Source organism: Panthera uncia, chromosome D2, assembly GCF_023721935.1.
Source record: "Panthera uncia isolate 11264 chromosome D2, Puncia_PCG_1.0, whole genome shotgun sequence".
Taxonomy (NCBI): domain Eukaryota; kingdom Metazoa; phylum Chordata; class Mammalia; order Carnivora; family Felidae; genus Panthera; species Panthera uncia.
Window position 1 is genome coordinate 56,655,673 of NC_064818.1, and position 17,448 is coordinate 56,673,120.

The window sequence follows — 17,448 nt, forward strand, 5'->3', positions numbered from 1 at the left end:
ATATATATATGTATGTATATGTATATGTGTATACATATATATATGTACGTATATGTATATATGTATACACACACACACACACACACACACACACACACCATGTTCCTTATCATCTATCAATGGACACTTAGGTTGTTTCCACATCTTGGCTATTGTAAATAATGCTGCAATAAACATACAGGCACACATATCTTTTTGTATTAGTCTTTTTGTTTTCTTTGGGTGAATTATTAGAATTATTAGATCATATGGTATTTCTATTTTTAATTTTTTGGGGAACCTCCATGTTTTCCACCAGGACTGTACCAATTTACATTCCCACCAACAGTGTACAAGGGTTCCTTTTTTCTACATCCTCACCAACACTTGTTATCTCTTGTCTTTTTGATTTTAGCCATTCTGACAGGTATAAGGTGATAATCTCATCGTGGTTTTTGATTTGCATTTCCCTGATGATTAGTAATGCTGAACATCTTTTCATGTGTCTTTTGGGACTATATCAAAATAAAAAGCTTTTTCACAGTGAAGGAAACCATCAACAAAATAAAGGAAGCAACCTACTGAATGGGAGAAGATATTTGCAAATGACTTATCTGATAAGAGGTTAATATCCAAAATATATAAAAAACTTATACAACCCAACACCAAAAAAACCCAAACAACCTGATTAAAAAATAGGCAGAGGGTTTGAATAGACATTTTTCCAAAGAAGACATACAGAGACAGCCTTGTTTTCGGAGTTTAAATATAACTCAGAATACAGGGAATAGTCCAAAACAACTGGATGGCTTTGTGGAAAGGAGAAAGGGTGACACCTGCTGGAAGAACTACTGGTGATTCCAATTCCAGATAGAATCTCCCTGGAAAAATGTACAGACACATAAACTTCATGTCATTATTAGGACACAACGTCCCCCCAGAGCACATCCACAAAGTCCAGGAATCCCAGGTTAAGAATAAGAAGGACAGGGGCGCCTGGGTGGCTCAGTCGGTTAAGCATCCGACTTCAGCTCAGGTCACGATCTCGCGGTCCGCGAGTTCGAGCCCCGCGTCGGGCTCTGGACTGATGGCTCAGAGCCTGGAGCCTGCTTCCGATTCTGTGTCTCCCTCTCTCTCTGCCTCTCCCCCGTTCATGCTGTGTCTCTCTCTCTGTCTCAAAAATAAATAAACGTTAAAAAAAAAAAAAAAAAAAAGAATAAGAAGGACAGTTCATCTTTACGGCATGCTTACCTTGTTCCAGATGCTTTATGTGCGTAACCTCACTCAACCCTCACAACTACCTGGGGTAGGTATTGTTATCCTACTGAGGCTGAGATAATGTAAGTAACTAGCCTAAAGTCACAGCTGCTAAGTTGTAGAGATGGATTTAAATCTAGGGCCATCAGAATTCTTATCTCCTAAGCTCCAAATACATATATATCTTTAATAACATAACTTTACAATTAAAATATATAATTTTTTCTCTTATTAATCCCAATGATACTTCTGAACAGTAAGTAGGCAACAATTAACTGAAGGCAGCATGGTAAAACGAAACAGGTCTCAAACATTATCCCACATGCTCTTAAGGTTTCCAAATCCCCTCCTGACATATATTCAATCACCAAAAGTTTTATTTACACAGAACAGAGGAAGCTTCACTGCTACACGGAAGGTACTGAGGAGAGAGAAAGAAACAACAGGGAATAGGACTAATAGTACTAGAAGGCAGGGCTAGAGGAATGTATACCACTCGTGAGCTGAGACACTGACCTAATGGAAAAAAACAATTTTCAACCTAAGAAGTAGAAGGGACATTCCAAGCACTAGACTTGAAAATCAGGAAGCCTAGACTCACGTTTTATAAACTATAGGTGGCATAAAACAATACTTTCTTTTTTTTACTGGTTTTGTTTCCCACAAGTAAAATTATTATCTGTCGATGTGTACTGTCGTGCATAGAAAACAAGAGAAATTAAAATCATTTCTGTGTCTCCTGCTAAACTTCCCAGAAAAATTCAAATCGCAGAGGTGCATCTACCTAACTCTCCCATTCTCAAAGGCTTATGTGTTCAAATCAGAAGACACAGAGCTAAAAGAGACATGAAAAGCATAGAAGGAAACAGAGCTGAACAGTCAGTGCACTCACTGGAAGGAGAGCATCAGAGAAGAGAACAGATAAAAACACTGACAGTTAGCATATCTCTTTCTAGTCTCTTCCTGCGTATTGCCCCTGCTGCATCCTCTTCCTTTGCTTAAAAACTAATTGAGATAACATCTACAGGTTCTAAGACCCAGCCTGAGCTTGAGTCAGTCTTGGTCCAAGAGGCTCCTGGCTGAAAGATGCATGCTAGGGTCTTCCTAAGAATCTATTTTGTGGCCCTGGGATTCCTGAGGCCGATTTTAACTTCAAAGCAAGTTCAGAACCCATGATACCAGTCTTTCCAGGGAAGGCATTCAGCAGAAAATCTCTCTTTTTAGTATCTAAGACCTGACTACACAAGATATAAAGCAAAAAAGCTAATTCCAGAAGATACATCTTCCAATTCCCCAAATGTCGTAGACATCCTGCATATTCCCACAGCGTATATTCTTATACCATTTATTTGCTCTAGGTATAGGAAAGGACAAATCCATGCCACCCATATCTTCCGCTCAGCTCTAATGGAAGCTACTGTGCTCTGGCCTTTTCTCCACTCCCTCTGGTCTGATGCGGACTACAGACCCCCCCTCTCCCCGCAGTGGAAGGGCTGTGAGTGGAGACAGATAAAAGTTTCCTGCTATAACATCTTGATCTATTTCTCTCTCCCTTTCCCACACTGATTAACAAGAAAGCGTTCAGAACAGAGGTAGAGGGTCAATGCCAAGTGTAAGAAACTCTCAAAACAGATTTTGAGGATTAAGATCTAAATTCAATATTCCTTCTCACTGCCTGAGGGTTAGGGAAGTTTGCTAGGTTTCTCTCTTTCCCCACCTCTGCGAGCTCTCTCTCTCTCAGATGTGCACATGGTTTAAGAAATTAAGCCTAGTCCTTCAGGGCCATACTCAAAAGAGTAAGTAACAATGTTAAGAACATGCCCAATAAATTCTACCATTTTGCTGGCTCCTCCTTTGTCATCACAAAAATTGCATTCATCATAAACATCAGTTTGTGGAACACTACTGGTTTCTGTGCTCATGCAGAAATGTGTGGACTTAATCCAGTATCCTTGGTGAAACGGTTTATGGTCCATCTTTAGAAGTTCATATGTCTATCAGAGTAAGTGAGAAATACTTGGAATGTCACTGAGACATGGCTACAACTATTCATTTTAAATCACTTCCTTTTTTTTAATGTTTACTTATTTTTGAGAGAGAGAGAGAGAGAGAGCATAAGTGGGGGAGAGGCAGAGAGAGAGGGGGACAGAGGATCCCAAACGGGCTCCACGCAGACAGCAGAGTCCAGTGTGGGGCTCGAACTCATGAACCGTGAGATCATGACCTGTGCCAAAGTCGGACACTTAACCGAGCCACCAGGCACCCCTTAAATCACTTCCTTTTAAACTGGTTCTGATGATAACTTTAATGTAATATTACCTATCGATAGGGAGTCAAAATGGGGCTATTTGACATCTGTCTCTTAATCTCTATACCAAAATTCCTGCTTGATTATTATATAGTAATAAATAGTAATGTTGCTGGGAAAGCCATATTAGTTTTTAAGGGAAAAAAAGATTAATGTAGTCTGAAGTGTGGCTACAATATGGGGCAGTGGAAAGAGAATGCTGGACTTACAATCAGGTGACATGACTTGACCTTCTGAGGCCAAAAGTTTTCATCTGCAGGTAACATCCTTTGAATCTCATTTTCATTATTTATTAAATGCAGTTAATAATATCCACTTTGCTACCAGGTCTGTGGTGAGGATCAGATGAGAATGTATTTGTGAGCAAATACTATGGAAATTATAAAATGCTATGCAAATATAAGGCATTATTATTGTCAGCACGATCTTGCTACTACTAAACACTCTCCAGAGGTTAGCCACTTTTAAAAATTCAAAAAAAAAAAAAAATCTAGTTGTCAAAATGGGCCAGCTCCATTCAACTTATTGTAAACAGTCTACTCCTGAATGGTCAACTTACCTCGGTGGAGGGGAAGACTGTTTAATTCTTGGGATGTAAATTCACAGATACAGACAAACAGCCTCTCTCCTTCTTTTAGACTGGGGATGGTCACAATTTCCACAAAACTGCTGGGGAACTGTCCTGAAAGTAAAAGCAAACGTTTCTAATACTGAAATTTCATTTTCTGTGTACCAGGACATAATAACTTTGTTTCTGAGGCCATTTATAGACACTAAATTGAAAAGTGAGTACTCATAATTGGAAAATCTACTATAGAAAAAGTACAGCACACAAAATTTCATTCATGCGGAGCAGAAAAAATGCAACTCAATCCAATAAGCATTAACCGGGTGCTACTCTAGACAAGACACACTACAGAGGGAAAAATGAGTAAGATGGTCTTGCTCTCAAAGATCTTAAAATCGAACTCAGACATAAACAATCACTCTGAAATCTAGTGACACAAGAAAAATGCACAGATTGCTATGGACATTAGAGAAGGTAGAAAATGGTTCAGGAAGAATACAAAAAATTTTATGAAAAAGACTGCATTTAAGTCTGAAGATGGGTAGCGTTTTAATAGGTGGTAGTAGACAGACAGGGCCTGTCAGTTGGAAAGCATCAGAAAGTTTAATGGATTCCACCTTCCAAATATCTCTTGTATCCATCCACTCATCTCCAGACCCATCACCTCGGTCCAGGTCAGCAGCATGTCTCACCTGGGTCACTGCAACAACCTCCCAGGCTGCCTCCCTGCCCTTGGTTTTGCCCTTCCCTATCATTTCTCAATCTGTAGCACTGAGCTTTCTAAAATACAAATCTGACAGTGCTTAAAGCACCTGTATTGTATCCCATTCCATAACTCCATAACCATGGCATATGCTGTCCTCCACGATCTAGCTCCTGCTCCTCTCCCCAGCTCCTCTCCCCAGCACCTTCTCCCTTCCTCAACCTTTCAGACCTCATGCCAGGCTGAACTTTTCTCGGACCCTCCATGTTCTTTGTCATTCAAGGGCCTCTGGATAAGCAATTCTCTCTGTCTATCCTCTTTGTGTTGCTAACTCTTACTCATCATTTTTGTCTTAGCTGAGCTATCATTTCTATTGAGAAATAATCTATTATCTCCCAAGTGTGGGTTAAGTGTTAACAGAGTCTGTATAACAAGCTGCAGCCCAGAATTACATAAATCTATGTCAGTTAAGGACTGGATTTAACACAGGTGCATAGTGTGGGGTAAAAACCTTCACCCTTCCCTAGGCTCATTAATGAAAGAAACTGGTGCTAACATATATTTGAAAGACTGGAAGAAAGGAAATCAGGTGTATAAGAAGTGGAAGGTAGCTGCACCCAGGGCAGGGGTAGCTTTAATAAATTTGGGCCAACCATGGATCTAAGAAGGAGTGAACAGGACGCATCATGATCCCTTGAAAAACAGAGTGAAAGAAAGGGTAGAAAACGTTTGAGGAAGACAGGTAGAGAAAATATGGTGGAGAGTGACTTACGTTCCACAAATCACAGGTAAAGACTGGTAGTGAAAAATAATGTCAAACAACAGGTTTCTGAACAAAGAAATAACACGTATTTTCAGAACGTAAACAATGGCACGGAGCACAAAGGACAAAGACCTGGGAAGGATAGGTAAAGATGTGAACAGAAAATTGGCCTGGGACAGCTGGTATCGAACCATCTCAGCCTTTGGAAGGAACCAAAAAGGATAGATGGATTGATAACAAACATTCTCTCCCCACTGGTAAAAACCACAGGAAAAACACAAAAGGATTCTGTAGTTTATTGACTTGGGCTTCCCATTTAACCTTTATTTTTTAATATGGAAAGATTGGAGGGCCTGTGGTCTATTTTGTACCTGAGGAATTATAAGCCTCTTACCTGTAACATCTTCTTTCTTTCCTAGAAGCCAAAATTCATCCACCACTGCCAACACCTCAATAATATCTCCTACAAAGAGCGGTAGTTCTTCTGATACACTAGGGCAAAAGTCAAAGATGGCTCGAACCACTGAGCCAGCCTCCATGTTTTATAACCTGGAAAGACAAGTCAAAAGACATTGGAAAGTGTTAACTATTTAAGACATTGGACTATAGGTCAATATCTTGACAATGATAAAGCTTAAGATATAAAGACGCTTAGAATCAAGTCAAAGCTAAGCAAATAAGAAGCTTGTACTTTATATTCTGAAGAAATTTAAGTACTGTCTGACAAAAATAATGATTTCCTCATACATTCTTCATTTGATTCTCATGGCACTTCTGGAGTCAGGGGGGAAAAAAAAGTGACCTTTACCTGTGATTGACAGAAAAGGTACAAGTTGGGAAATGTAGACGTCTCAGTAGGCCTGAAAGGGCCAATAAGGAAATTAACAGTTTTCAAGTACAGTCAGTATGGTACTTTTAAAATACGGTATTTAAAAAGTAGGGGGTTTGGGGAGCCTGTGCTGACAGCTCAGAGACTTGAGCCTACTTCAGATTCTGTGTCTCCCTCTCTCTCTGCCCTTCCCTCGCTCATGTTGTCTCTCTCTCTCAAAAATAAAAATTAACATTAAAAAAATTTTTTTTAAGTAGGGTTTTTTAATATGGCATTTCATTTATAATGAAATAAGATAGTTCCCCAGAACTATCTTAAAGATTAGGATACCTATGCTCAGCAAGTTGAAAAACTTAATTTGTCACAAAGTTCATAGCAGCAGGGCCAGGATTCAGGCTCCTACTTACCCCCCAGCGCCCCCCCCCAAAAAAAGGAATGTGGGATCACACCTCAATGGCAGAGATTTAAAATGTACTGAAACGTAAAAATCCATGAAAAGAACAAGAAAGGGCGATATAAAAATGACACTTCCAGACCAGATTTAGTACAATAGACCAAATCAAGAATGTGTTTTCAGTTCAAAGACACCTATCCCCCAAGCTTGCATAGTATCCTTGCACTGTTAAGGGGGTCTTTCACCTTGACATATGTGCCCAGGGAGCCTCCTCAATACACATTTAAACAACAGAAAAGGAGGAAAGACTGGGCATGTGCTCAGCTGTCAACAAGCCGTGATTAGCAACCTGTCTCTCAGGTGTTTCACAGAGAGCACCTGACGCTCTCCTGAGTATCCAGGCCTCAAGCCTATTTTCCTTTATTCATCTCAAGTATCTGTCTGGTGTTGGTAGAGATGAGGCTTCTAACTTTTGTTTCACATATAACTATGATGACATCAAAAAGCACTAAATGCCTAGTTACCAAAAAAAAAAAAAAAAAAAAAGATGGTTACAGTTTTGTTGAGTTTATTACCTAAGAAAACAATGATGTACACAAACATGTTATGCATATAAATAGTTGAGGATATTAATGTGGAGCGCCTTTACAATTTTAATGAATCACGCAACACAATTAAATATTGCATATTTAATTTGTACTGTTGAGTAAAAGGAGCTTATCTCTGTGTTACTGGAATTTTTGTCTATAATGAGATGACTTGGGTCCACAGTGGAAAAAGAAGTGGCCAGTAACATTCCCTATGTCCTCTGCCCTCTGTATAGAAAAAAATTGAATTACAATCCCATGCTGAAGAGGCAGCATAATGTGAATGCAAAGTAACCAGGCATCTGGAGTCAGAGATCAAGGTTCAAATGCCAGCTCCAACTTTTATTAGTTATTTCACCTTGGATAAACTACTTAAACTCTCTGGGCTATAGTTTCCTGTTCAGAAAAATGGGGATAATCATACTTTGATAATAATCATCAGAAGGATGATGGTGATAAAAATAATGATAATAATGCCTAATATTTATTGAGCACTTACTATATGCCATGCACTGTGCTATGTCCCTCATTGGGTCCCCACAACAATCCTATCCCATATCATTAGTTTCCATTTTGCAGATGAGGGCACAGGCTCAGAGAGGTGATGCAATCTGTCTGAGGTCATACAGTAAGTCAGAGATGGAACAGAAATCCAGATCTGCCTAAAACCTTAACCATATGCTAATAGTGTAAAAGCACCTAGGACAGGGTTGGTATAGGAGGTGCTCGATAAATGTGAGCAGTTGTTACTAAACATTATTTCCATAATCAGCTACAAGCTCAAATCTGTCTCACTGATATATCACCAGACAATGTATAGCACAGTGTACAAGTACAAGTACAGAAACGCCACGGAATCTACCATTTCAACACGTCAAAACTTGGTTTAGCTTTGACCATGTTTAAAAACAGACACATTATAGGGGCACCTGAGTGGCGCAGTTGGTTGAGTGTCCGACTTCGGCTCAGGTCATGAAATCATGGATAGTGAGTTCAAGCCCCGTGTCCGGCTCTGTGCTGACTGCTCAGAGCCTGGAGCCTGCTTCAGGTTCTGTGTCTCCCTCTCTCTCTTTCTCTCTCAAAAATAAATAAACATTAAAAAAAATTATATACCTCTCTTGCCTTCGCTAGTAGGAAAGACACTGAACATAATTTACTCTTTGCCTGATGGACACAAGTTCATTAAGACCATACATTAGTATACTGTGTTGTGATGCATAATACCAGTACTGTATAACTTTTGGGTCTTTCTCTTTTGCTGTCAGCTGTCCCTCTGCTATCAGGTACCTCCTCTATCAGTTTTTCTATCCTCTTTCTAGATTGCTGTTCATAGTCTGCTGGGGAGGGAAGACCATACAGACACCGCCAAAATTATTAGAAGTCCCTAGATAAATAAAATGTAAACAGGCTCTAAAGGAAAACCTAATGAACTCTTCCGTGGTGGTAAACTACACGTATTAGTTAGCTAGAGTTTTTCAACAGTTACTTTTTATGTGCTCTGATGCCCCTTTCTTATTTTCTGGCTGTCTTCCAAATGGCTGAAGTTGCCAGATGTCAGATTTCCGCATTAAGCGCGGTGTCATAAATATTGTTTTTAAACAAGCATAATATTTTGCAAACCTCTTAGCCATCTATACGTTATCAACACACCTCCCCAAGGTTGGGCCACGGTGGTATTATTTTTCTCCTTCTACTTTGTTTTCTCAAATTCCATCTCACTCTCAGACTAAATATATACCTCCTTATCTGAAATGTCAAAGAGAGAATCAGCATACACTCTGTAGGATGTTAAGAGACAGACCCTGTTAGCTGAGGAGTAAACTTTGTGATCTGAAAGAGTTAAAGCTTCTCCCTGACAACCTTTTTGCTGTACCAGAAAATGACTCAGAAGCAGAGGAGGGTCTGGCTCAACGAATACTGTTACTGACTGACCTCCTGCCCTGTTGGAATGAGTGCGTAATCGCTGAGGAATACACACCCTGGAAGGGTGCTGGAGCCAGAGCCTAGCTAAAGTACAGGATTCATGTGTGAGACCGGAAAGGAGATCTTGGTGCCCTCTGGGTTACATGGAATATCATGAATTTCATCTCCGTCTTTTCTGCTCTGTAAACCCCATGAAAAGCAACTACTATTGTTCCTGCCTGGGCCGTTTTAGAGTCCTGGACAGATATTTTGAAACTTAATCATAAATAGCTTATATAAGCTGTTCCACCAACTCCAGATGGAAGTAAAAAGAACTTCAGAGGAAATCAGAACACAGCTGGGCTTGAGAGAAAGCAGAGGAAAGAACTGCCCATACGGCAGGATGTCAGGGACATCAGGAAAGTCTGCTATGAAAACACCACCTTCTCTCGCTGGCATTTCCTTTGGAGAGTCAGTCTGCATTTGAGATATAAAGGTCCTTAATTCTTCAAACTCTTGCAGAACACAAAACCCTAAGAGGGTAGAGATTTTTGTCTGTTTTGCTCACTTGTCTAGAGCAGTGCTCAGCACGTAACACACTTTCACATTTTTAACAAGCAAATGATTTTAGAAAATACACAAGACTATTCGTATCAAAATCTCAACTTCCACTTATCGAAAACTAAATTAACCATCTCTTTCCACAAACAGTTGGGCCTTCCAGCTCATATAATAGTGTCATATAAATCTTCTAGATCAAATACTAGAAGGACGTCATCCTCTACAGTTGGTGGTACACTAATAGCAACAGCTACTGGATGATAATCTACCATGTGCCAGACACCGAACTGGAAGCTTGAATCATTGCTGCATTGCAAGGTAGACAGCAAGGCTTCAGAGCCAGGGTGCCCAGGTTCAAATCCCAGTGCCACCACTGGGCAATACATCTAATGTGTATCTAATATATATATTAAAATATATCTAATATGTCCATATTAGATATATTATATTTACATATATACATATATTATATATATATAATATATATATATATATATTATATATATATATATATATATTTGCTATATCTCTAGCAAATAAAAAGCTAAGCCAGACCCAGAATTCAGGTCTGTTTGATTCCAGTGCCCATGTTCTTTTTACTGTAGGTATCCCATCTCTGAAATCTCCCTGGTTCTTCCCTCAAAATCTTCTAAACTTCCAATTTCCTCTCTTTGGTTCTCCAACATTTTATTATAAAAATTTTTACACAGTGAACTTAAAAAAGCTTTACACCCACTACCTAGATTCTACCGTTCACATCTTACTGCAGTTATTGTATCACACATCTCTTTATCCATTTATCAATCCATGTTATTTTTTTGACATATTGCAAACATTTTGTTTTATTTTTGATGCATCTCAAAATAAAGCACAGATATTTTCCTCCAGCACTTTGGCATATATATCTTAACTAGAGGTCATTATCTGTTTACCTTTTTTTTTATGTTTGTTTATTTTTGAGAGAGAGAGAGAGAAACAGAGTACAAGCAGGGGAGGGCAGAGAGACACAGAATCCGAAGCAGGCTCCAGGCTCCTAGCTGTCAGCATGGAGCACGACGTGGAGATCAAACTTACAAATCATGAGATCATGACATGAGCTGAAGGCAGACGCTTAACCGACTGAGCCACCCAGGCAAACCTGCTTACATATTTTATTGTTGTTTTTAAGTGTCGTTTGCCTCTTTTCTTGGCCAAAGATAAAATTCATTTCTCTCCAATGAACGTAGTTAATCTTTTAAACTATTGATTTTTACATGTTGTTCAGTTGCTTAAAAATTCACAAGGTCTTCCTGTTTTCTCTAATTTATTCACATATTGGACAAATATTTATCAAGCCTAACGGACTCAAATTCCCATGCAGGCTGAAACTTTGGTTGTACTTTGATGACCCTTTGACCAATATTCTTTAAATATTTATTCTCTAATCCCGTTGGTGGCTGACAGGAGCATTCAACTCTCCTCTACTGTTTGAAATAGTTTAACTCCTATCCCAAAGTATCTACCCTACCTAGGGAAAAATAAAACCCTGCATATAACTTGACCATTAATCTCAGAAGGAGATTTCTCTCTCTTTCAGTTAGTGACAGAGAAAGAGAGTTTTTAAATCTGCACTGACTTTTTTTTAGTGACTCACTATTTTAACACTTTCTATCGACTGATATCCTTGGCAGCTACCTCTTAATCCAGTTTTACTACCATGATGTACCAAAGAACATTCAAGATATAGTTCCTGCCCCCAAGAAGCTTAGCTTCGTCCCCACCATTTTCCCAAAACATGTTCTGAGGACACTAAGCAGCTTCTAATACAAGAGCTCCACGGTCACTGTAAACTTGGGGGAAGCTATGGACTATTTCCCTCTAGGAGGGGCATAAAATACTAGTATATTGAAGACTGAGACAATCCAATTAAGAATTCTTTTTTTTTTTTTTTAATTTTTAAAAAATTTTTATTCTTTTTTGAGAGAGAGAGAGAGAGAGAGAGAGAGAGAGAGAGAGAATCCCAAGCAGGCTCAGCGCTGTCAGTGTAGAGCCTGACTCAGGGCTCAGTCCCACAAACCATGAGATCATAACCTGAGCCAAAATCAAGAGCTGTACCCTTAACCAACTGAGCTACCCAGGTGCCCCCTAAGAATCCTTTGTAAACCAGTTTTCTAAATTTCTCTGCCCACAGCACACTTTTTTTTTTTTTTTTTTTTTTGCCTCACCTCACCCCACTTGAGTAACCCTCAGTGCAATCCTAACCAATCAAAATGCTCTCTGCTCTGATAAAGCACTTTCTGTCCAGAATTTTTTCCTTTGCTTACATGCCCCTTTTTTCTCCATGGTGGGTTCCCCCATCTTTGCACATATTTAAAGTCTCCCCATTCTCCACTTTCTCCAAATGATGCCCACCTCTCCTGCTCATGCTCACTTCCACCTTTCATGCCTCAGCTCCTATAGCCCTTCCTCTTATATCACTTTGTAGATTTCTGAGACATCACACTGCACATGTGTAGGTTACAGTCATGATAGTGAATGTATTAATGAGAACATATTCAGAAATAAATCACATTTTAAAATGTAGATCACAGGGGGACCCCTGGGTGGCTCAGTTGGTTAAACATCTGACTCTTGATTTCAGATCAGGTCATGATCTCATGGTTCATGAGTTTGAGCCCCACATTGGGCTCTGTGCTGACAGTATGGAGCCTGCTTGGGATTCTCTCTTTTCTCTCCCTCTGCCCCTCCCCCGCTTGTACATGTGTCTTTTCTCTCTCAAAATAAATAAAAATTAAAAAGATCATAAAGTAAGATGTATATCATGGGGCACCTGGGTGGCTCAGTTGTTAGGCAACTGGCTCTTGATTTTGGCTCAGGTCATGATCTCATGGTTGGTGAATTCAAGCCCCGCATCAGGCTCCTTGCTGACAGTGTGGAGCCTGCTTGGGATTCTCTCTCTCTCCCCCTCTCTCTCTGCTCCTCCCCCCGCTCGATCTCTCTCTCTCCCTCTCTCTCAAAATAAATAAACTTTTAAAAATAAAATAAAATGTGTAACACACAACCACTATCCATCCACAGATGAATAAACAAAATGTAGCATACCTTCTTACATTTAGTGGAATGCAAATTGGTGCAACCACTCTGGAAAACAGTATGGAGGTTCCTCAGAAAGTTAAGAATACAACTACCCTACAATCCAGCAATGGCACTACCAGGTATTTACCCAAAGGATACTAAAATACTAATTTGAAGGACTACATGCACCCCAATGTTTATAGTATCAACAACAGCCAAATTATGGAAGGAACCCAAATGTCCATCAACCAATGGATAAAGAAGATGTTATATATATATATATATATATATATATATATATATATACACACACACACGTACACACACACACAAAACAGAATTATTACTCAGCCATAAAAAAGAACGAAATCTTGCCATTTGCCATGACATGGATAGAACTAGAAAGTATTATGCTAAGTGAAGTCAGTCAGTCAGAGAGGGACAAATATCATATGATTTTGTTCATATGTGGAATTTAAGAAACAAAAATAAACATGGGGAGAAAAAAAAGGAAGCAAACCAAGAAACATACTCTTAACTATAGAGAGCAAAGTTATGATTACTGGGGGGGAGAAATGGGTGATGGGTATTCAGGAGGGCACTTGTAACGGGCACCTGGTGTCCTATGTAAGTGATAAATCACTCAGTTCTACACCTGAAACTAACATTGCACTGTATGTTAACAAGCCCAAATGTAAATAAAAACTTGGGATAAAAAGAAAACAACTGTGGTGCAGACATACAACGGAACATCATTCAGCCTTAAAAAGGAAGGACAATCTGGCACGTGCTTCAACATGGATGAAACTTGAAGACATCATGCTAGCTCACAAACAAAAGGCAAATACTATGCGATTTCATTTGTATGATCATTCAAGAACAAACTCAAAGAAACAGAAAGTGGAATGGCGGCTCCCAGGGACTGGGGTGAGGGGAAATGGGTATGGGGTTTCAGCCGGGGAAGATGAAGGAGTTCTGGAGGCAGACGGTGATGATGGCTGCACAACAGTGTCAATGTACTTCATGCCACAGAACTGTACGCTTAAAAGTGGTCAAAATGGGGGGCGCCTGGGTGGCTTAGTCAGTTAAGCATCCAACTCTTGATTTCAGCTCAGGTCGTGATCTCATGGTTCGTGGGTTTGAGCCCCGCGCCGCCAGTGCAGAGCCTGTGTGGGATTTTCTCTCTCTCCCTCTCTGCCCCTTCCCCCCCGCTCAAAATAAATAAACTTAAAAAAATTGTTTTAATGTTTAAAATGGTAAATCTTAGGTTATATATGCATTTACCACAGTAAAAAAGAGTTTTTAAAACGTATGTCATAGAAGGGAGAGAAGGCTTGGGGAACTTTGGTAATTTTTAATAAGTAACATATCTACAAGTCTGAACGTATTACTGAAAAAAAATCCTGAGATCACAAACTATAAACTTTTACCCTGATACCGATATCACACAGCTTAATAAGTAATTTCCAAACCAGCCTTTTGAGGAAAGAGCTGAGCCTGGGACAGATTGAGCATGTACCTGAATCTTGAGCGTGTACTGAACAATAAGCGTGTGCTGAGGGTCTGCCATTTCCCTCCTGGGCCTGTCCTCCACCTTCCTCCACCCCGCACCCTGTGCTGTGCTCCTCAGAGCTGACCCACAAGAACCGCAGCAAGGTGCTCCCTTGCCTCTGGCTTCCAGTTGGGTTGAGCCAACGGGTGGCATAGCAGAAGAGCTGACGGTAGAAGGACAGAGAAGTCGGGGTGTTTATTCCCCGGGGCTCCTTCCCTGCTGGGCTATCAGTTGGCTCCCGGTTCCCTGCCCCTTCAGGCCTGAGGTGGCTCTTCTGCAAGCCTGGGGTTGTTATTTTCCCCACACCTGTCCATTCCATTCGAAGAAGAACCTCCTCAAATGATCCACCTTCGGCGTGCCTTCCATATTTTGCTAGGCCCCTGATGGATACGTGCCCAAAGGAATTTTCAGGATTTCTGAGAAATGTGCATGAAAAAAAATGGGGACAAAGAATACACAAAAGTATAAAATTGGTTTCCTAAATCTACCATTCTAAATCCAGATGAGAGAGGAGAGCTAGAGATGCAAATTTTGAAACCTTTAAAAAATAGGAATAAAATCATTGATGCCTGGATTACTCCACTAAAAAAATAGCCTCACTTTTGATGGATCTCGTGCGTGGGACCCAGACTCTAAATTCTTGTTTCAAAATTCTGAGCCATCTGTTTTACCATTAGGAAAGTAGGATACAATGTAGGAGAGTTTTGAAAATTTATTCTTTCAGAAAGCACTAGTGACACTTTCATTTCCCAATTCATAATGTAAGTCTAAACTCTGGGATTCCAAAACAAAATTTCTGAAGAGGTTTCCTAAACGAAGGACTGCTGTTTCTCCTTTCGTGTTTCTTGTTTGGTCCTGCAAGGGGGGAGCCCTGGAGCAGGTACATCTTTGCCTACCTGACAAAAGCTGGGGAAGGGGGCCTCTTTGTGGGGACTCTCCAGTATAGGTTCCTTCAAAGGAATATGCTTTCATGAGCATGTGAGAATTTCTTTATGTCTTGAAACTGACTTTCTCAAAAATATTACCTTTTGGGAATGGAAATCCATTTTAAAAATTTTAATAGCGCAATGAGAAATAATATTTAATTTCAAAAAGCAATTGTGGAGGGCACCTGGATGGCTCAGTGGGTTGAGTGTCCAACTCTTGATTTTGGCTCAGGTCATGATCGCAGGGTTGTGGGATCGAGCCCTGTGTTGGGCTCCATGCTGAGTATGGAGTCTGCTTAAGATTCTCTCTCTCAAGGGGCGCCTGGGTGGCTCAGTCGGTTAAGCGTCCGACTTCAGCTCAGGTCACGATCTCGCGGTCCGTGAGTTCCAGCCCCGCGTCGGGCTCTGGGCTGATGGCTCAGAGCCTGGAGCCTGCTTCTGATTCTGTGTCTCCCTCTCTCTCTGTCCCTCCTCCACTCATGCTCTTTCTATGTCTCAAAAATAAATAAACGTTAAAAAAAAAAATTAAAAAAAAGAAAAAAAAAGATTCTCTCTCTCTCTCTCTCTGCCCCTCTCCCCCACTCGTGTGCTCTCTCTCAAATTAAAAAAAGAAAAAAGACAATTGTGCAGTTGTCTTATTCTTAAAAATACAGGGATAAAAAGAATAGTCTCTTTGCTTTGTGTGAAAGGATCAGAGGTGTCAGAAAATGAAGTTCTTCCTTTCAGGAAGGAAATGAGAGAAGCTAAGGAAACAGCATTTCCCCTTCTGGTTTATGTCACCAGAGTTCATTTTGGACAGAAGGTCAACAGTCACTGCCAGGTGACTACTCAGAGAACTAGCAACAGATGAGGAGGAAAAGTAGAACCCATCTTGATCATGGCATCCCCCACGAGGCTGAGTAACACAGTCAGGGCCAACCCGTCCTCCTTCAACCTCCTTCTACCTACTGCTCTTCTGATGACAAGAGCACTGACTCACAACATATACTTTGGTTAAACAAGCTGTGGAATGTTGGACTCCTAGGAAAAAATGAAAAACCTGTTCTGACTTAGATGGAATGATCAGAGTAATGAAGGTAGGAAAGGAATCTACTATTATAAACTGTCTTACAATTTACATTACATTTGCTTATTTCAAACTGGTCCCAAGCTGGAAGGCAGCAACCTCAGCAGATGGACAGGATATATATCTGACTTTCTGCCAATCATGGAAGGGCCCTTCAGTCCCCTTCAGGGTTTAAACCAAACACTTCTCATCTAAAATGAAGTAGAGGCCGGGGCGCCTGGGTGGCGCAGTCGGTTGAGCGTCCGACTTCAGCCAGGTCACGATCTCGCGGTCCGTGAGTTCGAGCCCCGCGTCGGGCTCTGGGCTGATGGCTCGGAGCCTGGAGCCTGTTTCCGATTCTGTGTCTCCCTCTCTCTCTGCCCCTCCCCCGTTCATGCTCTGTCTCTCTCTGTCCCAACAATAAATAAAAAAACGTTGAAAAAAAAAAAATTAAAAATAAAATGAAGTAGAGGCCAAAAAATATTTTGTAAAAATTCGCTTATATGTCTCTACATCAATTTTGTCTTTTTGACAAAATTGCACTGGTGGAGGAAGGTCCCAAAATTACTAGTTCAGGGCCTATCAAGTTTGAGGATATTTCCATTAAAGAAATATTTTCAGATGGGTCGACCTAAGAGTTCCTTAAGTACTCTTTCAGGTACACATTTCTTAAATCATGCATGAATCTCAATTATGGGTGGAAATTTATGGGTGCTGACACATGAGTAAATACATTGGACATGTCTGAGCTAAGCAGCTTAGTGATACATTAAAATTCACAACCCCACTAGGTTGTGTGTGTAATAAATGCCCAGATAAAACATCCCTTAGCAGTTGCAGAAGTGCAGATGAAGGTGACACTATAAAATGAAACTTTAGGGTGAGGCCACAGATAAGCACAAACATGTGAAGACAGGCAGTTTGTAGGGCTGTTTCCAGGGAACGCCAAGAAAATGTAACCCAGTGTTCCAAACTGTGAGGATAAATGTTACAAAGATCTGCAAGGTAGGCATCTTGTTT

At 40.4% G+C, this 17,448-nt stretch overlaps 1 protein-coding gene across 2 annotated transcripts in view; it reads right to left on the minus strand.

Annotated features, from left to right (window-relative positions):
• The window catches only part of DNMBP (dynamin binding protein), a 117,602-nt gene that overhangs the window by 73,528 nt on the left and 26,626 nt on the right, over positions 1–17,448 (minus strand). For both annotated transcript variants that reach the window (XM_049645564.1, XM_049645565.1), the window contains exons 3-4: positions 5,973–6,127; positions 4,104–4,226 (exon numbers count right to left, since the gene is read on the minus strand). In XM_049645564.1, coding sequence (XP_049501521.1) covers positions 4,104–4,226; positions 5,973–6,117 — 268 coding nt within the window. In that variant the 5' untranslated portion in view covers positions 6,118–6,127. The remainder of the gene's footprint in view (positions 1–4,103; positions 4,227–5,972; positions 6,128–17,448) is intronic.